Below are 24,904 nucleotides of genomic sequence, written 5' to 3'. Positions count from 1 at the left end.
CCTGCCTCCCCCCGACTCTCCGTCTCTTAGTACCGGCATTATGCAACATGACCCCACACAAATTGCAACAGAAACTCTTTCAACTGATCTAGTCTCATAAAAGTCTTCTCTATAACATATACAAAGTCCAAGTGGTGGAAAGTATTGAAAAATACTGAAATCAGTAATGCCAGTTTCCCATTGCAGCCCATGTTAAAGAGACACTACAGGTGAATGGGGGAAATATTTTAACTAACAGATATCTCCATTAAACCAGTTGATTATTTACGTTAAGACAATATTCTCTTGTATTACAAGTATTCTGAACGTGTATGTTTAATTATGCAAATAGCATTGTCTAATTAAATATGTGCTAATTTGCATAAATAATGGTGTTTCAGTATTTTTCAACTTGGACTTGAACTTATATGTTATACAGGAGACTTTTATGACTAATAAACATTTGTTAGATTTTCTGTTGCAATTTGTGGGACATTCACTCCTTTTTTCTCACTAAATGCTTGTACTAACCCCCCCCCCGCTGAGAGACAACTTTGCCGCGAAAAGAGTCGATACCAGCTCAGGAAATAATAGATTTTCAGTTCACGGCTGTAACGTTACTGTTACACAATTAACGTAACTGTTACAGCGCCAAGGTCGGATCCCAGCATACTTTCTGTTGCTGCCGTTGAGTTGAGCTGATCTGGCGGAGAGTCACAGGCGGTTCGGGATCAGATCACGGGGATCAGACCTCCGGTGCTGGGTCTAATATTAGCTGTTGCCGTTTTCTTCAAGTAGCAGCTAGCTAGCAGCTAGCCATCAGCCCGTTGTGACCATAGATTGTAACCCGGGTCCCTGGTGCTGACTGATTCTGGTCCGTGTGTGACCCGCACTAGCTAACATTAGCTGGGTATCAGACTAATCTGCCGAGCTCGTGTTTTATTCATGGGTGTATTAAAGTTGTATTTCCTTTGGCAGATGGTGATATGGTTTGATGCACTATGACAGGGAGGCTAGCTAGTTGCTTTTAGTCTGAGTCTGTAAGATAACCAAACTTAATTTAAATATAATATGCAAATAGGGAGATTAATGTTAACGATACATATCAAATAAAGTCCCCTGAAATAAATCAAAGTAAAACATATGTATTTAGGCTATTGAACTATACTGACTAATGTATCTAATCTTTATATGTATTGCCATTTATTCATTTCAGGATGTATTTCATAGCCATATTTATGTATATTTATGTAAAGCGGTCAGTCGCTCAGGAAGTTGGGGTACAAGTTTCCCTCAACTGCAGAATCAGACGCTGCGAAGCGGAAGCTAACTTCAGCGTGGTGTAAGATGAGTCCATACAGTTCTATGGTCACATCATGTTTGAGCCATTTTCAGCGCAAAATCTCTTCACATTTCTTGCAGAAAATCCTCTTGCACCCCCACTTCCCTGTGATATGCGCACAGAGATTTCTGCACGACAGGCCTTTTTTTTCCGCCGTCGCCGTGTCTAACATCACATCAGAGTAGGAATCCAAAGTAATTTTAGTCTGTGCTGAAAGCAACACTGGTACACTGGCGCTGTTGCCTTGGAAACGACAACATCTGGTCTCAGAATATTAAAAAAAAAGCCTTTTTTTCATTTCTGTTTTCTAGTGATTTTATTTTTTGTTATATGAAATAGAAAATGAATATCAAAGCATATTTTAAATTTCTCTCATCCCCTTTTGACCAGGAAAAGGAAAACACGCCCTGTATTTCAATTTTCAAATTTTGTATTTTAAAACGAAACAACCATTTGTTTTTTGTTTTTTAATACCTGTTTATGAAAGGAAAATTGAATAACCAAAAGATACACTGACCTTGATGAAACTTTGGCTATTTCTGTATTATTAATGTGGAGTTTAACTTTTTCACTCTCAATTCTTTTATTTCCTGTATATAACATGACATTTGGGATTGTTTTAACCAAATTGCCCCAAAAATAACTGAATGAAGTTGTCTAGAAGCCTAGGTCTGGCACAGAATTGGTTGATCATTTATATTAATGCTTTACAAACAGGCGGGTGTCATTATGTGTTTTTAAGGTATTTGCATATAATGATCCCCATGTGTTTCATATCAAAATGTTCAGAACAAGCTTAGCTTTGCGTATAGTGACGCCCAAGGTTAGAGCAATGTGTTAAGAGATAATTGGGTGCTAACGCTGAAACGTTGTTGTTGGCTTTTTAAAATTCTCCTCAAATCTCTTTTGAAAACAAATCTCAACTTATGATGTGTTGTACGAATTGTTTTGGTGCTTGAAATGAATTTTCAATCGCTTTTTGAGTGGGAGTTTTGTCAAACACCGTTTGGACACGCCGGTGCGTCTTCCGTTCTCAGAGGGTTAAAACAGGAAGTTACCCTGACTAAACTTTGGCATGAACAGGTTTGTGATTATCCATCAACAAACGTTCCTCAGATCTTAAATATTGGTCAAAATAATTCATAATTTCTGTTTTTTTCTCAAATAACTCAAATATTGTGTATAATTTCATGTAAATGAGGTTTATTGACCATGAATTCCAAAAAGAAGTGTATAGTCGTAATAAGCGGGAATAAAGTTGGCCAAGAAGGTGTAACACACGGTCATTTAATAATACTTTATGCCTTGTAAACAGGCAAAGCAGGATGAAAACAGGTGCATGGTCGCCAGGAAGACAACACGAGGGTTAAGTAAGACACAAAGGCAATATCAAAGTCTATGAATATTAACTCAGTGTCACATTTCACATTTCAACACACACATTTCAGTTTAGAGGTTCTTTAGAAAATAAACTGCTACATGACCAGTCTGAGCAGTCCTTATCTTAACTGTTTTCATCACCTATTCCACTGCTGCACGAGGAACGTATTGTGTGTGTTACACCCTCAAACATTCCCACCTGAAAAGTGTGTGTGCTTTGTGTCATGGAAAAACCTTCAGCTGGGCCAGAAGTCTTTAGGTCCTCTATAACACTTTATAACTCAGTAAGCATACACTTTCCGCTTTTATAGTTTAAGTTGATTTCATTCATATAGCACTTTAAAAGCAAACAAGTTTGCACCTAAGACGAAAACATATGTATACAAGCATAAAACACACATATAGTGGAAATACAACTAAATTAAGTAGAAACAAGTTGAGACACAAATTGAAACCCTTGAAATCAGATAAACAGAAATATATATATATATATATATATATATATATAGCCTACGTACACACATACATGTGTACAATGTTTGTCGAATGACTTGATTTAAATGTGCTGTTGGCCAATCCAGAATTGAGTTGGTGCTTGACGCTTTTGATGTTTTTTTCGACATTTTTTCATGCTTTTGATGCTTTCAATGTTTTTTTTCTCGAGATTTGACTTTTTTTTCTTTCATTCTTAATTTTTTTAATTTGACGCTTTTTTTAATGCTTTTTTCAACTTTTTTTGTCGGTATTCTTTTTGATGCTTTTGAAGTTTTTTTTTGTTGACATTTATTAGGAATTATTTAAACATTTGATGCTTTTTGACATTGTTGTTGACGTTTTTTTGAACGCTTTTTTAATGTTTTTTCTTTTTTTTTTTTTTGAGAAAAAACAATTTGTATATGGGCCAGTAAAAATTACCTTTGGGCAAGTAGAATGCACTGTAAAAAAACGCGGTCTCTGTAGACAGCCCAGGCTCCACAAACAGCAACAAAAACAAACTGCGCCAACCTGCACCACCAAACATAACAAACAGTGTTCCAGCCAATAACCGACAAGAAGGATTTGGGGGTGGGGGTTAGTGCACGGAAGGGAGGAGGAGGGGACGGGATGAGGAGGAGGGAGGGGCGAGCTAGCCTCCGTTTTGTTTTACATTACTTCGAACAGGAAGTGACGTCACCCAACATCGCTTAGAGCACCGTTAGCACTCCTCTACTCCCTCTCTCTCACTTCTTTCCCGGGCACTGTGCCCCGCCCCTTTCTCCTACGGCGACCTGAGGGATCCAATCAACTTTAAGGAACTTTCACATGAAATTGGTTAGAGAGTGCATTAAAAGAAACCTGAGTAAAACAAACTACAGCCAACAACACGTTCTAAAATAAGTGAAATAAATAAATGAATACAATGTCACTTTCCCTCTATATTGCACTAAAATAACTTATTATTGCACTTGAATGTAATTAGGCACTAGAACGTAATGTCGCTACTTATTACCAACAGATATGCATATTTATTAATACTACACAGTAAAATAACTAGTTTCCCTGCGGGAGGGGAGAAGACACAAAATCAACGGTCAATCTATTGACAATCAATCTATGTTCGCCGTGCGGGCAGGACCCAACACACAAGCTGCGGGAACGGGCGGTAACAGAACACACACACTGCGGGAGCAGGCGGTAATGGTCAGAAATCTACCGGGAGCGGGCAGGAGCGGGATTCAAAAAACAGTCCCGCTCAGGGCTCTAATCCAAATACTTCATTGTCTGCATTCTGGTGAATTTTTCTTTGTGTGCCTTTTCTGCATCAAATTATGGTGCAAATGTCTTAATTTATGTAAAGGGAATTATAATAGGTTTTTTGGGTGCGTTGCACTAGACAGTTTTGATTATTACGCCTCTGTATTAGTCCAGGGATGTCAAACTCATTTTCACTAAGGGCCACACTGAAAATAGAGAATCACACCAAGGGCCAGACATGTAGAGTTTATTGACGTGCTTTTGTTACTGCATGTCACTTTTTTTTTTACATTTTGGTAGCTTTTTTCCTCATTTTTGTTGTTTTTGTTCTGACTTTTTTTGTGGCTTTCTCAGACATTTGTCACCTTTTTGTAAATGTGTTGCTTTTTCTGACATTTTTGTATGCTTTTTGTCGTATTTTTGTTTATATAAAGCCCTACAAAAGTCATCGAAAGAGTTCCTTAGCCGTCATAGAATTTAGCAAATCAAGCAAAACAATGATACAACCTGTTTCACAGCCTGAATATGAAAACTCTCTGCTTCTTCTGGGGGAGTCTCAGAGTCAGCAAATCTGCCATATTTTACTTTGAATGTCACGTAATTGCAGTTTATAAAACACTTTCCTGTGTTCTTGGTTTGGCGCACAACTAGGCGGGCCAAAATGTATTGTGAACCCAAGTTGATAGATCTAGATCTAAATCTGCAGGGGGGCCGGATTTGGCCCGCGGGCCTTGAGTTTGACATGTGTATTAGTCTCATCACTGGAACACACACATAACTAACACACCTTCATACTAGTTCACACACCTCTGTGACGTCACAGTCTTCCCGCTTTTGAAAGGCACACAAACGTGCCTGTGGAAAGCCCCGCAGGCTAGCAACAGGCCAGGTGTAGAAGAGCAATGAAGGGTGGTGAAAAAAGAAGTGCAAGTGATGAAATGATTTGCCTGTTAAGTCCCCCGGGCCATGAAAGCTGGAGCCTCATCTGAAAGCAGAAAACCTGAGGGGCTGTATTCCACGCTGTAAGCTTTTCCTCTAACACGCTGTGGTAACAGGGTGTGAGTGATGTTGTGAAATTTGGGAGAAAACTGTTTAAAGGTTCGCTGGGAAATAATTGATTGACTTGAAACCCATTTTCAAAAGGACAATGCTGAATGGGATTATGAGGAAACATGGCTGCTGACATCACCAGCTGCCCACGCTTTTTGGAAATAAAAAAAAGGGAAAATCCACCTGAAAATGTTACATGGGTTGATTCATTTATTTATTGAGTTTCAATATTTTTTTGGTTTTCCATCTGTCAGCTGTACGTCAATGCTTTTTCTTTCTTTTCTTTTTTAAAGTTGTTTTTTATTTTGTATTGCTTTTATTAGAGTAAGGGGATGACATGCATCAAAGGACCACGGGTCAAGTTTGAAACCAGGGCTACATGATATGATGTGATTTGATATAATATGATATGATGTGATTCGATATATTTTATACCATGGTCTGGGTGAATGCTCAATTCTGATTGGCTTCTGGGTGTCCATAAAAAAGTGATGTAGGACACCTACTAAAGGAGTTCCGGTAAAACTGACTGTTTACTGTTCTAAAGGAATGAGCTACATTAAAACAAAATGTGTTTGAAATGTGGATCTGTTATTTCCAACTCGTTCTCTGAACACCACAGGATGGTGCTAACACACATGCTGTAAGAACTAAGTTACACTGCTCCTCTTAACTGACTTTTGGCGTTTTTCCATTACATGGTACCTGCTCGACTCGCTTCGACTCTACTCGACGTACTGTGCGTCCGTTTTCATTGCAGATTTTAGTACCGCCTCAGCGTGACCGGTCGTCATAGCAGCGCCGCAGTAAACTGCTGTGACCTAACGCAACACACACACACACACACACACACACACACACAGAATGTCGAAGGTGTGTTGTTGTTGCCACAGACAGAAGACAAATTTAGTTTCTAAAGAAGCTGGAGGCAGCAAAAAACCACAGCTGGCTAAACTATTTAAAAATGGTGTGTTTGTTCAGGACACCCCCCTCTGTCGCTTTCACGTCACCTTTTGGCATCGCCTCAGCTCGCTTGGAACCTCGACTGAGGTGGTACTAAATAAAGTACCTGTTAGCAGGTACCAGGTACTTTTTTTCGTAATGGAAAACCAAAAAAGGCGAGTAGAGTCGAGGCGAGTCGAGCAGGTACCACGTCATAGAAAAACGCCATAAGTTTCACAGCGAATAACGTTATCTCACATCCCGTTCGATGTTCAGGTCGCTACTTCAGGCTGCGGCCGACAGTAACGTTACACATTGCGGATAAAATTGTTCGTAAAAGCCAACTGTACACAATGTTATTGACTTTGGATCTTGCTAGCACAGCGTTAGCTTTCTGGCTCGTAGCTAGGGATGGGCGTATCGATCCTGTGGTATCGATATACTCACGCTACTCATTTGGCATTGATTTCCTTAAAAAAATATTGATATAAACTAAAAAAATAATAATTGGGGGTGTATGCATCACTTTCAGTTGTTTTAGATTACTTACTTAAATTACTATGTGCCGGGACACCCCTGTAACCTGGCGGCGTATTGAGCTGGCCCATGTCACGTGACAGGAGACGAGCGAATGAGCGTCAACGTGCGACACAGCCATAGACTGTATATAGAAGGACACAGCCGACAGGGACACAGTCAAGGCCATTCCAGCACGAATGCGGAAGCCGGAGGTGTTATTTATTTTAATTTTAATTTTATTATGTATTGACCATAATACATTTTGTATAAATGGTCTGTATTTGTCTTGTGATTTGTCTTAAATGTAATAATATTCTTACTGACAAAAATTGCCAATAAGAAATTAACGGTATCGGTATTGATATCGATGAAAATGCAAGAAAAAGAATCTGTATCGTATCGAATCCTAAAAGTGTGGTATCGCCCATCCCTACTCGTAGCTGAGCTGAAGGGTTCTATCAGATGAGCGGACTATAAATATCTTCCGTTGCTATGGGAGGCAAGTCGTATCTAAGGTCCTTCCTATTTCCTGGAGCAGTGAACAACGTTTGCATTGCATACGAACCTGATGGATGGGAATGATTGTTCCAGGTATTAGTCCAACCCTCAGGCGTAACCAGGGAAACGGAGTTATTGTTTGGAAAAACTTTAGATTTTGATCGTAAAGCAAATTAAAATATAAACTAATGTTTTTAAAATATGTTATTTGGCAAGTGACCATGGTATAAGACGGGTTAATGCCCTTCGCGGTGTCCATTGTCAGGTATTAATGGACTTAATCGGATGGTTCACGCCTCACCGTCGTCCATTAAAGTGCTCATATTATGCTTTTTGGCTTTTCCCCTTTCCTTTATTTTGTTATATATCTTTTTTGTGGACGTTATAGGTTTACAAAGTAAAAAAGTCCACCCCAAAGGGACTTACCATCTCCAACAGAAAACACTGTTCACAAACTGCTCCAAACAGCTCTATTGTAGTCCAGCCTTTACTTCAGAGACAAACGTGGTCACTTTGGAACACACGTTATACAACCCAGTCTCACGGCAGTTTGTGAAATGGTCACGTTATTTAATCTATTGATTCATGTTCACGGGGACGTTTTTCTCGTTTTTTTTGTATTGGCCAGCATGAAAATGTGAAGTAATGTATTTCAATGGGAAGCATATTTCGTGATCACAGCACGAATACGGTAGGGAGTAGTATGAAAAGCCGAAAATCCGCGTAGGGAGGTTGGTCGGGGTGACTTTCACCCAGGAGACTGGGGATCGCGTCCCGCGTGTGCCGTTTTGTTTCCCCGTTGTTTTCCTAATCACAACTGTCCCGTTATTGTCGCGCGTCCCCCGCGGCCGTCTCCTGGCGTGTGAGGCATCCTTTCCCCGTTGTTTTTTTCCTAAACCCAACCTCTGAATAGATGGTTCCCATTTCGTGCTGGCCACCACGAAAAAAACGCGATAAACGTCCCCGTGAACACGAGTCAATAGATTAAATAATGTGACAATTACACAAACTGCCGTGAGACCGTGTTGCGTTATAATGCTTGCTTAGCTGCTAGCATGGCACGACCTCATACTCTGCAACTGACTAGCTAGCAGTACTTACTGGGCATGTGCGACTCCCAACAAAGATGGAACAGAAGTGAGATGTCTCACTCTGTAGCTAAAACAGAGAGCTCAACACACAGGGTGAAAAGAGGAGCTGCAGCAATGTGCAGTACAACAAACATATGGTGTTTTCTGAAAATTAAACCACATAAACCTATTCTGGTACAACCTCTAAATGCAATTATTTAATACCTGACAATGGACACCTCGTCGGGCATTAACCCTTACACATTTTCTTCCCATCCCCGAATGCTATGTGGAGTAGCCAGACTCTCCTCCAGCGCGCTTTGCAAGAAGGTCTGGAAAAGCGAGACTACGTGTCATGCCACTAAGTGGCCCATCCCACAAGGAATTACATGACACCAATACAAAAGTAATTTCATCCATAACTTCCTAAACATGTGTGTACATGTGGTGCACACTCTACCTTAAGTAAGTAAGTAAGTACAATGTATTTATATAGCGCTTTTCCCAGATACAAAATAACAAAGTGCTTTACATAAGACATAAAATATGATACATATTAAAACAAAGTACAATTAAAATCACAAGGTAATGCATAAAGCACCATTCATATTTGTCATTTCAGATCAGATTTCAGATGAAAACATAGTAGCATGGCCTCATTTGATGAAATGAAAGGCACAGTAGCATGTGTTTCATGCTGTAAAACAAAAGACAGTGACATGAAATAACAATTTTTAATAATGGTTCTGGGCGGAGGCAGGGTAAAGCAATAACCTACGGCCAGTCTGCTATCATAACCATGTCTGTCACTGAGATGTAATGGCTGTGAGGACAGGCTGGTGGCTTTCCGTAATGTACAAATATTCTAAATACAATAAGGCTGCATGCTAGTCTTTCATCTACTGTCAGCCATGACAGCCTGGTATGTAGCCTAGTATATTTTCTTAAGCTCTTAACATAATCACACTTGCAAGGCACTACATCACAATACTAAATTGTGTACACAGTAACACAATAGTAACAGACAAACAAATCTAAAAAACTTTGTAACAAAGCCTGACTTTTTCTCTTTATGTTGTAGTCAATTATACTACTCATCAGAAAAAAATGCTTGTCTGTTGACAGACTCAACAATTACACTAGTAACGCACTCTCTAGTCTTGTCCCATCTAGACCAGGGGTCTTCAACGTTTTTTAAGCCAAGGACCCCTTAACTGAAAGAGAGACGGAGCAGGGACCCCCCACTACATATATTGTATAAAATGAAGATGCATGCAACTGGGCCTACAATAACACGTAGGGCGGCCTAAAGCCTTTATACATAGTCTTTTTGCATAGAATACTAAGCTATTAAAATAGCCTAATAATTGTTGGCATGATTTTATAAATAATGTTTTAATGTTATAACATACATGTGGCACAGTGGATTATTAATTAGTAATTAGTTTTACTGCGTAACGTCCGTTACATTCAAGCCATTGCCAAATGAGTTGCTACAAAGCTAATTAAGACTCAGCTCCACACGACTCTCTCTGGATTTCTCAGTATGACTATGTTCAGAAGATTGTGGCGTCTGGTGACTTTCGCACGCAGAAACTTGAGTGAAGATAATGACCTATTCTGAAGAGTCCATCAGGTTTTTCTTAATCCTCCGTGTCCTCCTTGGCTACTAGCAACTGCGTGGAGGGGGAGGGGTGGGGGCACATGTGTGATCATGTAAGGCTTGTATCATGTTGACGCGCATTTGTTGTCATTACTCAGAATTCCTCATGGGGGTGACAGAAACTACGCACTATAGCTTTAATTAACTATCTGTAGATGACTATCTTAGTGACTACCTTACCAATAGGCCAGTAAACCTATCATCAGTGGGGATTTATATTTGCTAATAATCTGTTGGATTCATGTTAAGACTTTTTAATTTGTTCGAAAAAACTTTCAAAAATTAACAAAAATTGTGAGGCTCCCCTGCACTGACTCTGAGGACCCCCTAGGGGTCCCGGAGCCCCTGTTGAAGATCCATGATCTAGACTATTGCCCTATGATCTGGTCTGATGCGTCAAAACAAGAACTTGTCAAATCACAGCTCGACTATCTGTCCAATCTGAGTGTTCCGTTGCACGACTAAAACAACTTTTGAATGTACACATGTTCCACCAAAACAAGTTCCTTCCTGAGGCTGTTTTGCAGTGGCACCGGGGCTCTGTCCGGTGCTTAGCGCCGCCCAAGACAATTGGATTGGTTTAAAGAAATGCCAAAAAACCAGAGCACGTTTTTCTCCCATCCAGGAATCCTGTGTGGACTAGCCAGACCTTCCTCCACCGAGACTAGTATCTCACTAAATCATCGTACACACAGTCTTGTCCAACTTCTATGTGTGGATATGTTGCTATGCCAGTTTGTATGCATGAAAGGGTAATGCGCTGTTAACAACAGGTATTGCTAACAATGGCTAACCTGGCTAGAGCTAATGAAAACAATGAAAACGGGCTTGTAAATGGAATGCACTCAACTTCCGAGTTCCTAAGGTAAATGGAACGCACGATTAGTAAAGGTATTTACAGTTATCACTAACCGCTAGGTACCAGCAGCGAGCTGCATCGAGTCCCAAGAGGTTTCCTACTGTACAGACACCTGCAGCTTTCTCTGTGCAGCATGACACCTGAGTGTGTGTTTGCCCTGGAGTATACTGTCTTTCTCACTGTTAGGATACAATAAGTATCAGCATTCCACGTATTCACCTTTGCCCTGAGTTTCGTGTCTGTGTGTCTCAATTTAGTCTCTCCCCTCAGGTCCATTTGAGCACGTGAGTGTCTGAGAGACATGCAGACATCTTTAGGTTTCTGTTTAGAATGCATGTAGCTTTGGAAATATATGGAGAGAGACTCATTTAGCCCTCTGCTTTATGTGTTTTCCATGTGTTTTTTCAATTTTATAAATAATATACTGTTGTTGTTACTTTATGCACCCTAAACAACTGAATTATCCACACACACACACACACACACACACACACACACACACACACACACACACACACACACATTTCCTATGATTTTCTTTTTTTTTTTAAATACATTTATTTTTGTTTACTCAATGTAAACTTGCATATATATATTTTTTATTTCTCAAGACTCTATCTAGTAGACCACACTCTATAATATACAAAGACCCAACAATTCCAGTAATTCCCCCAAGAGCAAGCATTTAGTGCGACAGTTGCGAGGAAAAACTCCTTTTAGGAAGAAACCTCGGCAGACCCAGGCTCTTGGTAGGCGGTGTCTGACTGTGACGGTTGGGGGTGTGATGAACAGTGGCAATAATAGTCACAATAAAGATAATGGAACAGTGACTAGAAATTATGCATTTTTTCTCATTATTAATATTGAATTTTATTATCCTTGACGGTTTGGCAATATTGTTTTCCTGACATTCATGTCAATTACAGTAAGCAATTTGAGTTTGAATTTGAGAGCGAGAGAGGCATGTATGGTCACTGTATGAAAGGTGAGGTTGAGACAGAGATGGCAGCTCTCCTACAATGCAAAGTATTTAGTAATGAAACGAGGGAAAGTTATTCTCACAAATTTAATATATAATTCATTAATTAATCTCAGATTTTAAAGAGCCTAATGACCTTTCAAAGTTAAAAATCCCCCCGGCAGAAGGAGACAAGGAGACATCTTGCTGCCCAATATGTACAAACATGCCACAACCTGAGGGACAGTGAATGACCGACACACACACACACACACACACACACACACACACACACACACACACATACACACACACACACACACACACACACACACACACACACACACACACACACACACACACACAGATATAGTGTATAAATAATTAATATAAATCCATCCATCCATCTTCGTCTGCTTATCCGGTGTCGGGTCGCGGGGGGCAGCAGCTCCAGCAGGGGACCCAAAACTTCCCTTTCCCGAGCCACATTAACCAGCTCTGACTGGGGGATCCCGAGGCATTCCCAGGTCAGGGTGGAGATATAATCCCTCCACCTAGTCCTGGGTCTTCCCCGAGACCTCCTCCCAGCTGGACGTGCCTGGAACACCTCCCTAGGGAGGCGCCCAGGGGGCATCCTTACCAGATGCCCGAACCACCTCAACTAAATCCATCCTAATATATTGAAAAGTGTTTATTGTGTCCGAATATTTGGACATTGGCAACATTTTCATGCCAATAAAGCCCAATTGAATTGAGAGAGAGAGAGAGAGAGAGAGAGAGAGAGAGAGAGAGAGAGAGAGAGAGAGAGAGAGAGAAAGGACACCCAGAGAGGACAGACAGAGAAGTAGAGACAGAGCAGTACTACTCTGCTGTGACAAGGCCCTTTCAGACTCTATAGTTACTCTATATGTACTATGTACTTCAATTTTGTACGAGAGTCTGGTAGGACCAGGCTACTTTCAGACAGGGACAAACGTGAAATGTGATTTACTGTAGGTGAGAATTCCAACTGTTGCATGATCCTATGGGAGGATATACAGTATTTATTCATTATTCAAATTGAAAGTCTAAAGAGAAAACCAAAAGCGATCAAATTAAAAATATTAGTATCTTACTACGCTACTAGGAATAATCATGCCATAATTGAATTTAAAAAAGATACTGAAAAAGCAAAGTTGAAATGCAAAATGATAACTTGAAAGTGTAAAGTGACAATGGAAAAAGTCAAATTTAAAATGCAAAGCTTAAATATAAATGCTCCAACTGAAATCTTAAATTGAAAGATGATCAAATATGAAACTCAAAATGTGAAATGGAAACGCTTAAATGGAAATACTTAAATTAAAATCTCAATGGAACACCTCTGCACCTCTTCCGTTTCAGACCCTCCCACCAGCCTTTGGGCCACGCCCCCTCATTTACATACCCCGTCAAAACGCCAAACGCTAAATCGAAATGGAAAAGGTGAATCTAAAGGCCGTTTTATGCTTCTGCGTCAAATCGACGGCGTACTCACGCAGACCCCTCTGCGTCTACGCCATAGCCTAACGTAAAACCTCTCGAAAAATGTAACGACACGTCGCGCCGACGCACGTCGCTCGGCCGTGGCTTGGTAGCGTTGCATTTCCCCCGACTCATTTCCTGGTTCTCCTTCTCCATAAACAAGATGAAATCAAGGAGAGGGTTAACTTTTCCTGCTACAGATCTCCCACCGTGGTCAGAAAGCACAGGAGAGACACTTTGTTTCTCTCACTATGACTCTAGAGTCGGTACTCGCTCCGATTGCCGTCACTCTCTCACTTCTCCCTCTACCACACACTCCCCCCCCCCACATACACACACACACACACACACACACACACACACACACACACACACACACACACATGCCGGCTCAACGCACACACCAGCGCACAAGTATAAACATCAGGCCACTAACGTAGGCTACGGAGAAAGCTCTGCGTGGAACCTCCGCAGAACCATAAAACGGCCTTTAAAATGTCAAAGGGCAATTGCCAAATGTAAAATTCAAAAGATAAAATTTCAAAATGAAAATTGAAGATTATAAAGTTTAAAGGCTAAAATTTAATTATTTGTTTGTTTTTTCCTTTTCACATTTTGAGTTTCATATTTGATGTTTCTCTTTTCTTATTCCCACTGCGATTTTCAATGTCATCTTTCAATTTAGGATTTCAGTTGGAGCATTTATATTTAAGCTTTGCATTATAAATTTGACTTTTTACATTGCCACTTTACACTTTCAAATTATCATTTTGCATTTCAACTTTGCTTTTTCAGTTTCCTTTTTTTCTTTTGTAAATTCAATTATGGCATGTTTATTCCTAGCAGCGTAGTAAAATAATATTTTTAATTTGATCTCTTTTCGTTTTCTCTTTGGACTTTCAATTTGAATTATGAATGAATATATCCTCCCTAGCACCAGGCATTGTCAATTTCCTTTCATTTATATGTTATCTGCTTTGACAATATAAGCAATGTCTTGCTATGCCAATAAAGTTCTTTAAATTGAAAAGTGAAATTGAGAGAGAAGAAAGAGAGAAAGAGAAGAAAGAGAGCGCAGGTTGGTTCATATCAGGACGTAGCTGACTATCGGGAAAAAAAGCATCTTAATAAAGTTGTTTTTATCACTCACAGGCTTGGCCGTTTACTGATTAAACTGTCTGCGAACACACAGTCGGCTGTTTGCTGATGTCACACACGCACACGCACACGCACACGCACACGCACACGCACACACACACACACACGCACACGCACACACACACACACACACACACACACACACACACACACACTTTGTGCGGCTATTTTTAGAAATTGTGACTATCCGCAAACTTGTGTCACGCACACTCTCCCCACCCCCTTCCTTGTTGGAGTCAATGGTGGTTTTGTCACGGAAACATGACAAAGTCAAGTCACTTTAAAACAGTCACATCGTACAATGTGATAACAAATATTTCAAAACTAACTGACGCAAATACTGTAATCCTCCAGTGCAGGTCTGACAAACTGCTTTCATGTCATGTGTGCTGTGTAAATATAGCTCCAACACGTCGGCACTACTATTTCATTTTCAGTTAAAGGAATCTAATATCACAAAGCAAACCTATTAAAGCCAACTCAGTCTATAAATACAAACAGCGGTGGAAGAAGTATTCAGATCCTTTACTTACATAAGTAAAAGTACTAATACTACACTGTAAAAATAATCTGTTACAAATAAAAGCCCTGCATTGAAAATGTTACTTAGGTAAACGTATGTAAGTATCATCAGGAAAATGTACTTAAAGTATTCAAAGTAAAAGTACTCAATGCAGAAACATCCTCACATAGAAAACTTTAGAAACTGGAAACGTTAAAAACACTTGAGTGATTGATCAGCTGATTATTTCAGCTGGACTTGTAGGCAGTTATATTGTTGTGTAGTTTAATTTATAATAAAACATCGTATTTTATAAACTACATAGGTTTTCTGTGCAAAAAAAAATAATCTTAATGTGTAAAGTAACTAGTAACTAAAGCTGTCAGATGAATGTAGTAGAGTAAAAAGTACAATATTTCTCTCTGAAATGTAGCAGAGTACAAGTAGAAAGTGGCATGAAAAGAAGAGACTCAAGTAAAGTGCAAGTACCTCAAATTTGACAGTACTTGAGTAAACGTACTTAGTTACATTCCACCCCTGAATACAACTATAATCTAAGCGTAACTGATGGTAAATGTGATTATGGTTAGAGAGAGATTAGAGGCTAGGTAATAAAGCAGGTTTGTTTAGTTGATCAAGTTCTCAGGAAAGGAAGAGGAGGAGGAGGAGGGATGGGGGCGCGGCCAGTTTCAGGTGGAATTCCCCTGAACTCACCTGAGTCCGCCCCCCCCAACCCGCTCCTTTTTACAGGAGTATAAAGCTCAACAGGTGGGTGAAGAAGGCACAGAACAGGCACGGATACTTGAAAAGTGGAAATCATACAACGCACGCTCACGCTGCTGCAGATTGTCCTGGAGCATAAAAACCCTTTGCATCAATCTGTGGCTCGTGCTGTAATCAGGTAAATATGAGTTGAACTTGAGTTGAAATATGTCAGAGCGTTCACTGTTTTGAAAGTGATATTTTAATTATGTTGCAAACGCTGGACAACTGCAAACAAATGCATTAGGTTCACTAGATATAACTCCTCTTTGCTGCAAAAGTGACCGAGCTTCCTCTTGTTTCTGACAGAAAATTTGAAATCTGATTTAAAGACCCACCTTTTCTTCTCGCGCTTTTAGCTGCTTTTTTGCCTCTTGACTTATCTTTTATTTGCCTGTACTGCTTTTTAATCTACTGTGCATTTCATTCCTTCTCTTATAACTCCCTTCTTCTTTGCTTGACTTTGGCTTTATCATGTCAGTTGTTTTGTATTCCATGTAGTGTTGTTTTTTTTTTTTTTTTTTTTTAGCTGTGTCACGTTGTCCATCTGTATCGAGGCAGATTTCAAACCATGTGCCTGGGTTGTACCTTAAGTTTGGGTCAACTTCTGTTGTTTTAAATGGGCTATATAATATATAAATAAAAGATGACTTGACTTTGAATGAAAATTAGCAAGGAAAAGAAAAATATTGTCTTCTATGTTTTTGCAGCGCCATGTCATCCCCGTGCCTCAGCAGCATCTTGACCAACGCCAACATCACCATGTATCAGACTGGCAGCCACGACGTCCCGCCGCAGCTGCCCAGCATCGACACCCTGCAGATCAGCAATTCAGCATACAACTCCAACATAAGCGGTAAGAGGAACACCCGCTGCTGCTGTGACCCTCCTTTCTGTCTTATTTAGTTGAGTTCATTTGCACAAACAAGCAATTACACAGGAGAGGATCCTCCCCTTATATAAAAGAGAACAAAAACATGATCATTCCTGTACAAAAAATAAAATGTAAAAACAAGCAATACAACACTATACACTATACATTCATGTATATACATTTCTTTTTTAAAAAAAAAATAAAGCAAGAAATAGGACAAGGCAAACAAAATACAAGCCCAGTCAGACAATAAATACAACCAACAGAATTATCCCAACATATGGTTTCGGTGAAATTCAAAACTTCTTTAACTGTGACCTGAAGGCTGGCAAAGAAGTTGTTTTTAGTGACATATTCAATTAATTCCACAGCAGTGGATGTCTACATCTGATAAAAAATCGATGTCTTGACAACTAGGTACATGGAACTCATCTTATCACTGCTGTTTCAGATTTAGCTGTGATCCGTGTGACACCAAAAGAAATTAAAATGTGTGTGGCGTTTTGGCTGCCAAGCCTTTTGTTAACCATTATAGTCCGGTCTGAGTTTCGTGGGCAGTTTCAGCTGAACACTAATCTCACAGTAAACATGATCGGGACCATGAGCTCACTGAACTTTGCTTTGACCTCATTTAACGCTGTCGGCTCAATCATTTACCAGGCAGCCAATGTTTAACTCGGCAAAACCGTCAAACGGGGGGAATGCCGCCACCTCATAGTTGAAACAGCTCAGACTTGTTTGTCTGACCTCAGAGACTGGGTGTAATGATGCAGACTGGTATCAGTCCACACCACTGATAGCTGAGCGGGTAGATGTGTTGCAGGAAAATCAGCCTCCTGTTGTCGTTGGGGTATATCAGAAATGTGGGTTTCTTTCAAACCAAATTGCCCCAAAAAGACGTTAAACACAGAACAGTTTGGATCGTTTCCAGTATGGGAGGATTTTTCTGCATCGAGTATTTCTACTTTTAATACTTTTTTTTTTGAAGATTACTTTTTTGGGCTTTTCCGCCTTTAATTTTTGACAGGACAGCTAGGTGAGAAAGGTGGGAGAGAGAGGGGGGGGGAAGACACGCAGGAAATCGTCACAGGTCAGTTTCGAACCCTGGACCTCTGCGTTGAGGTATCAACCTCTCAGTACATGTGCGCCTGCTCTACCACTGAGCCAACCCGGCCACCTTTTAATACTTTCTTAAGTGCATTTTCCTGAGTATGCTTACATACTTTAACTTAAGTAACGTTTTGAATGCACAACTTTTACTTGTAACAGAGTATTTTTACAGTGTGGTATTAGTACTTTTACTTAAGTAAAGGTTCTGAATACTGGTCGGTAATCCCCTTTAAGACACTTCTTAAAACATACTTCCTGATTTTATTTGAGCTTGAAACTCCTTTGAATTGTCTTTTATTTCTTAAAAAAAAAAAAAATGTTTTTCCTAATCTTAGCTACATTGTACAGTTAGGGTTAGGGTTAGGTTTTTATACACCTAAAAGTAGGCTATTTGTGTTGTAGTATTTGTTTGAAGAACTTTGTAATGTGGATTTTCAAAAAGTGCTCTATAAAAGAAGACTATTATCATTATCATTGCTCTGTGCACAGGTTGATTAATAGCTATAAATGGCAGTGAGACGGAGATTTAAAAAAAACTGTATTGTATGTGTTTTATACTAAATCTATGGCTGTCCTGGACTGAAGAAATCCTCAGATGAATAACACTCCCATACGATTTTGTCGACTGATCCATTAATTGATTTGATCGACAGAGCTATGACAAATAGTCATCCAAAAGCATCACTTTAAACCTTGTGTTTACCACCAATGTGCTCATAAGTTTCTTGGGAATAAGTGATTCAGCATTAAAAAGGCATAAAACATGACTAATGGACTAAAGTAATCTTAGCGACTAAGAGGGTGCAGCCCTGAAAAAATCTTGATCTTGCTTCATGCAGAAGATGTCAGAACTTGCTTCTCTAACCCTTGTGTTGTCCTCCGTCTGGGTTGCCTTTTTTTTTATTTCAAATTATTTTTTTCAAATGCTATAAAATCGAATAAAACGCCAAAACTGGATGAAAGTTGTGATGCGATCCTTCATTTTGCTTGCAAAGAGCGTTGTATGGAACTAATTACGAACTAAAAACGGCTAATCATTCCAACTGGACTTGTAGGCCATTATATTGTTGGGTAGTTTAATCCATAACATAACATCGTATTTTATGAACTACATGTGTTTTGTGTGCAAAAAATCTTTTTGTATTTGTAAGGTAACTAAACTAAAACTAAACTAAAGCTGTCAGATGAATGTAGTGGAGTAAAAAGTACAATATTTCTCTCTGAAATGTAGCGGAGTAGAAGTAGAAAGTGGAATGAAAAGGAAAGTGAAAGTACTGTATCTCATATTTGTGCTTATGTACAGTGCTTGAGTAAATGTACTTAGTTACATTCCACCACTGTCACTAACTCAGCTGACCTGATATCCTCGGGCGGATCCTTCCAGAGCCTCGGGGCCCATTCAGAGGTGTCTTTCTGTAAACACACCTTCCATACTCTGCAGAATATTAAGTTAAATCCTGCCTCTTTGTCTCTCTGCAGGCCAGTGGTACAGGGAGATCAGCCCTCACTGCTGGACGGCAGACAACGTTCTGGACTGGATCAGCGATCACGTAGAGGGCACCAAGTTTGACGCGAGCACCCTAAATCTGGCCTACTGCGCCATTGACGGCCCTGCTCTCTGCCAAATGAGCCGGGAACAGATGATCGGGGCTTTCGGCACGCAGCTTGGCCCACACCTCCAGCAGAGTCTGCAAGAACACAAGACCAAATATGGTAAGCCTGCATCTGTCATGTGGAAATGATTTGTACAAGTTCAGAGCTTAAAAAAAAATATATATATATATATATATATATATAATATAATCTGCTGGAGCTGCTACCCCCGCGACTCGTTACTTCAAGGGGTTTGATGCTCCAAAATCTACACAGCACACCAAAATAGAAGTAAAATTTTCTAGTTAAATGTCAATAAACTTAATTCAATTCAATTGTATTTATAGTGTCATATCATAACAGAAGTTATCTCAGGACTCTTTCCAGATAGAGTAGGTCTAGACCACACTCTATAATTTACACAGACCCAACAATTCCCCCTCAGAGCAAGAGTTTGGTGTGACAGCGGCGAGCAAAAACTTCTTTTAACAAACATCGGACAGAACCTGGCTCTTGGTCGGCAAGAGGTTTACTTCTGTACAGAAACCTGCAGCTCTCTCTGTGCAACATGACGGGGTCAGCCCTATGGTCCCACAGCTCTATGTTCCCACAGCCCAATGGTCCCACAGCCCAATGGTACCACAACCCAATGGTCCCACAGCCCTATGTTCCCACATTTCTAAGATTTTTCTTAAAATTAGGCCCTATGTTAGGGTTAGGGTTAGGATTACATTCCATCTGTAGTCCATTGCTACTGGATAATAGGTTGGGTGTAATTGGATACCAAATTGGGAGAAAGGGGGATAAAATCTGATACAAATTTATGAAAAAAAGCCTAATTTTGGAAAAGAAATCTTAGAAATGTGGGAACTGTGGGATCATAGGGCCTAATTTTGGCAAAAATCTTAGAAATGTGGGAACATAGGGCATAATTTTCAGTGAAAAAAACAATTCTTAGAAATGTGGGAACATAGGGCTGTGGGAACATAGGCACGCTCCCAACATGACACCTGAGTGTGTGTTTGCCCTGGAGTATACTGTCTTTCTCACCGTTAGGATACAACAAGTATCAGCATTCCACGTATTCACCTTTGCCCTGAGTTTTGTGTCTGTGTGTCTCAATTTAGTCTCTCCCCTCAGGTCCATTTGAGCACGAGAGTGTCTGAGAGACATGCAGACATCTTTAAGTTTCTGTTTATAATGCATGTAACTTTGTAAATATATGGAGAGAGAGAGAGAGAGAGAGAGAGAGAGAGAGAGAGAGAGAGAGAGAGATGACACAACTCTAAGAATGTATACAGTCAAAAAAATTATATATTTGGCCTCTGTTCTCTGTTCCCAGATGACAGAATTGTAGTTCCATGCTTCCCTGCTTTGCTGGAGTTTTCTTCTCCAGGATGAATGTTATGGCTGAAACTCCTCATTTTTCATTTCCTCTTTACGTCCTTTTTCTTCGCAGAGCTGCAGAGCCTGTCGGGACCGGAGCTGAACGAGACCTGCCAGCTCCTGGACAACTTCCTGGACAACCTAAACTTCCCTTTGCTCAGCACCATTAGAATTGGCCATGGTAAATATTGTTACAGTGGTGTTACCAGGGGGTTGGGGAAGTAACAAATAACGACTACTTGTGTTCCTGTTATTGAGCAGTTTTTAAAATCCTTATTATTTACTTTTACTTAAGTGTGTTTTGTTTGAAGCATTGTACTCTTTCCACCTCTGGATGTTACTTACTAGCATACAATTGATATAGTGTGGAAATCATAGGGCTAATGTTGCTTCTTACTACCAACAGGTGAAGGGTTTGTCACCAAGAAGGAGTTTGACTACAGGGATGATTATATTAGTGTGAGCCTGGAGCCCATGACATCTCTGGGAGACACTGAGTACCTGTCTGATAACCAGTCTGACAGCGAGTACAGCTCCTCCTCCAACAGTGAGTATTTCATCCTTCATCATCTTGCCGGACTCTTCTGCCTTTCTGTTTCTTAAGCTGAACGCTGTGTATCTGAAACATTTTTCTCTCTTTTTGTCCAGGTGGCATGCTTGACTTCTCAAGCCTCAGCTCACCCGAGTCTGGCAGTGGCGAATCAGACCCGGAGTTCTCCTACCCTCTGATTTCAAGTGAGAAAGCAACAAAACTCATTGTTTGTAAAGCCCAGTTCAGACCAAAGATTCCTGACCAGTTGAAACTTGCAACTACTTGCAACGCGCCGGTCAGCAACGTTCTGAAACCTGCCATTTTACACCAATGAGACAAGACAATGTATCATCTCTATAGCAGCTCTGTACTTCCATTTTAGGGTTTGATTTTCAGGCTTTTTGTAACTAGATATATCATTTGTTGCGTCTAAATATGAATGTGCATAACATTAGTAAAAGTGAGATGCTTGCTACAGCTGCACATCTAGTGATGAATCGGTGCAAACAACGTTCTATTTCTGTAAATCACAGCTTTGTTCTAACGCCGCTCCCTCTCTTTAGTCACTCTCTAGCTCGCTCGGTCACATATATACGTGCTCGCGGGTGCACGTTGAGCCTTCGTCTAAAACTCTGCCGTTTCGACCAGTTGACAGTTTGTAACATGGAAATAAAATGCATCATGGATCATTTTATTTCTATAGTTTGTAGCTGACTTTACAAGCTGACTTCTCTATTCTGTTGAAAAAGGTGATGTCCCTTACGTTCTAACACCAGCCTTTGGAGACGTGACCAGCTGAGTCGCAGGGTAGATCCTAAATCGGATCTGCTAGAATGGTCGATGTAGTTAGGTTTAGGCACGGGGAGTGGAGACTGGTTAGGGTTAGGGTAAGAATACCAGGGTAAGCCAATCAGAGGCAGAATAAGGCGGGCCACGAGGAACGTCCAGTGACGTCATCAGCCGGCTTGTGTCGTACTAAGATGGGCCGGTTCAGACCGCTGCAACTTTTCCCTGCAACGTTCTAAACCGGTTTCGTCTCGCCACAATTCTTTGGTCCGAACTGGGCTTGAGGTTCTTTGCATTCCACAGTCTCAGCAGTGTCTGTGAGTTTAAGTAAACGTCTGACAATTAACTGTTGTGCTGACAGAGGCGAACATCAAAACAGAGAAAGTAGAGTGTCGACTGAAGCGACCACGGGGACGACCTCCCAAAGTCAGCAGAGAGCACAGCAGCAGCAGCAGCAGCAGCAACATTTATGGCAGTCCAAAGAAAAACAAACACGGTAAGGCCATGTTTGGAGAATCAGCATACTGTCATTAATCATGTAAAACCGTTTCAAAAGGCATCTGTACATGAACACTGCTGGGCTGTTTTACGGTTTCTACTTTGCATCTTTATCAGGCTGCAGATGCACATCTGACTGCCATGCTTATGCTTACTGTATGCATCCTTGCACGCACACATTTAGCTCATTGTGCCCCACTGTCACTGTTTGTTTGCAGCTCCTCGTGGCACTCACCTGTGGGAGTTCATCAGGGACATTCTGATCAGCCCAGAGAGGAACCAGGGCCTAATGAAGTGGGAGGACCGCCGCGAAGGTGTATTCAAGTTCCTCAAGTCCGAGGCCGTGGCTCAGATGTGGGGCCAGAAGAAGAAGAACAGCAGCATGACGTATGAAAAACTCAGCCGGGCCATGAGGTGAGTTCATGTAGCAGCAACCAGGGGAGAGTTTGATTCGGAAACTTTTCGTCAGCTATCCATTGAATCTGCCTGAATCTGAAATGATTCAGCATTTATACGTGGTTCAGAGGTTCAAGAGTTTTAGAAATGTTCCAATCCCCATGCCAAAGGACCTCTTTCACAGCCAATGGCAGGAGCACATCCTGTTATTTACAGTAGTTTGATTGACTTTTTCACCCTCTGGCTTCTTCGAAGATCCACTCTACTCTGCCTCTGATTGGCTAGTACTCTTCTTTGTGCTACTTTCTTCAAAGAATGCAGCACGAAAGAAAGAAAAAACAACAAAAGTTAGCGACCCCTGACTTAGAGGCTGAAAAAGCAAACATCCCAAAGCTATGCTGGTAGCTTTATCTTTTTTGGCCAAATTTAAAGGGCTTATTGCAGTGGTTTACCACACCCCCAGTTTATAACACAGGCTTTTTGCTCCAACTTTGAAGTCTCTAAGCCAAGATAAGCCTGATGATGTCAGTTGACAAAGCTGCTCTAAAGCCACAGAAGACTTTCTACAAGTGTTTTTAGTGTGCCATTTTAATCCTGGTCTGGTCACTATAGTGGAAGAATATTGTTAAAGGGGAGACACTGCAGGTGATTACCTACATTAAGACAATTATTTTTCTATTACAAGTTTTCTGAAAGTTTTATGTTTAAATATGCAAATGACCCATTATCTAATGCTATCTTTGAGTAAGTTTAGGAGAAATTTACAGGTGCAAATAGACAAAGTGTAGTCAAATAAACATCTAAATGTGTATTTTAGATGTTTTTTTCCCCCACCAGTCTAAAAGAAGACATGTTGTGGAAGCAAAATAACCCAAAAACTCAAAATTGAAAAAAGGATGTTTTTGCCTGTATTGTCTTCCCTGAAAGAGACTAGAAGTCACTTTCTGACATTTTCATTTACTTTAATTCAATGAAGCGCAGCAGATGCTAAAGGGAACTGCATACTTTATGTCTTAAGCCTGGACTAACTAACCCTCCTTCTCCCTCAGGTATTACTATAAAAGAGAGATCCTGGAACGAGTTGACGGCAGGAGGCTCGTGTACAAATTTGGAAAGAACTCCAGCGGCTGGAAGATGGAGGAGATTGGCATGGGCATGTGAGACATCAGTCACTGAGCGGGTAGAAACCAAAAAGCCTTGCTGCCCCCAGACACTAACTTCCTCTTGAAAGGAAGATGTTGCAGAAAATGTAAGCCAGTGTTTTTGGCTCTAGTAGGTTTTATGAACCAATATTAATGTTGTACCTGTTTTGTGTGTTTGATTGCCACAGCAAAACTTTACTATGTGCACTGTAACTTAAATGGACATCGTTTTGGATGCTTGTGAGTTTCGGTAAGCACCTAGAGGCTTTTTTTTTTTTTTTTTTACAGAATTCACTTTGATGTTTGTGTTTTAAGTTTCTTTAGTGATGCAGGACTAACTCATCCTCATCTGTCACTATGGAGTTTTCTTTGGTATACGGGCATTAATGACTGTATTGTGGCACTGAAAATGTTATATTTCTTGTTTCTTACTTTCTTACTACTGTCTTGTTATTCAAAAAGGGTACTAATGTCACCATCGTATTTCCATGTCAATGTAAAATGAGTTGTGTATCTGAATGTAGGACCAAATTTGGAAATGTGGTCTTCTAAAGGTTAACTCAAAAGTGAAGGACAAAGACAGAGCAGAGAGAACTAGGGTGAAATAATTCAATTCAATTCAATTCAATTTTATTTATAGTATCAAATCATAACAAGAGTTATCTCGA

At 40.3% G+C, this 24,904-nt stretch overlaps 2 protein-coding genes and 1 long non-coding RNA gene across 3 annotated transcripts in view; 2 read left to right on the top strand and 1 right to left on the bottom strand.

Annotated features, from left to right (window-relative positions):
* Nucleotides 1-12,773, top strand: part of fbln2 (fibulin 2) — a 98,370-nt gene extending 85,597 nt beyond the window's left edge. Inside the window, exon 18 of the mRNA XM_036001757.1 lies at nucleotides 12,748-12,773. The gene's annotated coding sequence lies outside the window, so the exon portion shown is untranslated. The remainder of the gene's footprint in view (nucleotides 1-12,747) is intronic.
* On the bottom strand, nucleotides 1,682-17,734 carry LOC116037325. Its single transcript, XR_004101838.1, has 3 exons — nucleotides 17,097-17,734; nucleotides 8,696-8,701; nucleotides 1,682-1,692 (listed from the first exon to the last, which is right to left on the bottom strand). It is a non-coding gene; the product is annotated as an uncharacterized LOC116037325 (long non-coding RNA).
* Nucleotides 15,928-24,513, top strand: elf3 (E74-like factor 3 (ets domain transcription factor, epithelial-specific)). Its single transcript, XM_031280826.2, has 9 exons — nucleotides 15,928-16,058; nucleotides 16,630-16,775; nucleotides 19,383-19,616; nucleotides 20,956-21,063; nucleotides 21,289-21,429; nucleotides 21,531-21,617; nucleotides 22,562-22,696; nucleotides 22,917-23,112; nucleotides 24,144-24,513. Exons 2-9 carry the CDS (start codon nucleotides 16,634-16,636, stop codon nucleotides 24,253-24,255), a joined length of 1,155 nt encoding a protein of 384 aa, XP_031136686.1. The 5' UTR covers nucleotides 15,928-16,058; nucleotides 16,630-16,633; the 3' UTR covers nucleotides 24,256-24,513.
* Nucleotides 24,514-24,904: the final 391 nt, after the last annotated feature.

Source organism: Sander lucioperca, chromosome 6 (assembly GCF_008315115.2).
Source record: "Sander lucioperca isolate FBNREF2018 chromosome 6, SLUC_FBN_1.2, whole genome shotgun sequence".
Lineage (NCBI taxonomy): Eukaryota > Metazoa > Chordata > Actinopteri > Perciformes > Percidae > Sander > Sander lucioperca.
Note: the sequence above shows the minus strand (reverse complement) of the source record. Positions and strands in the feature narration are given on the sequence as shown.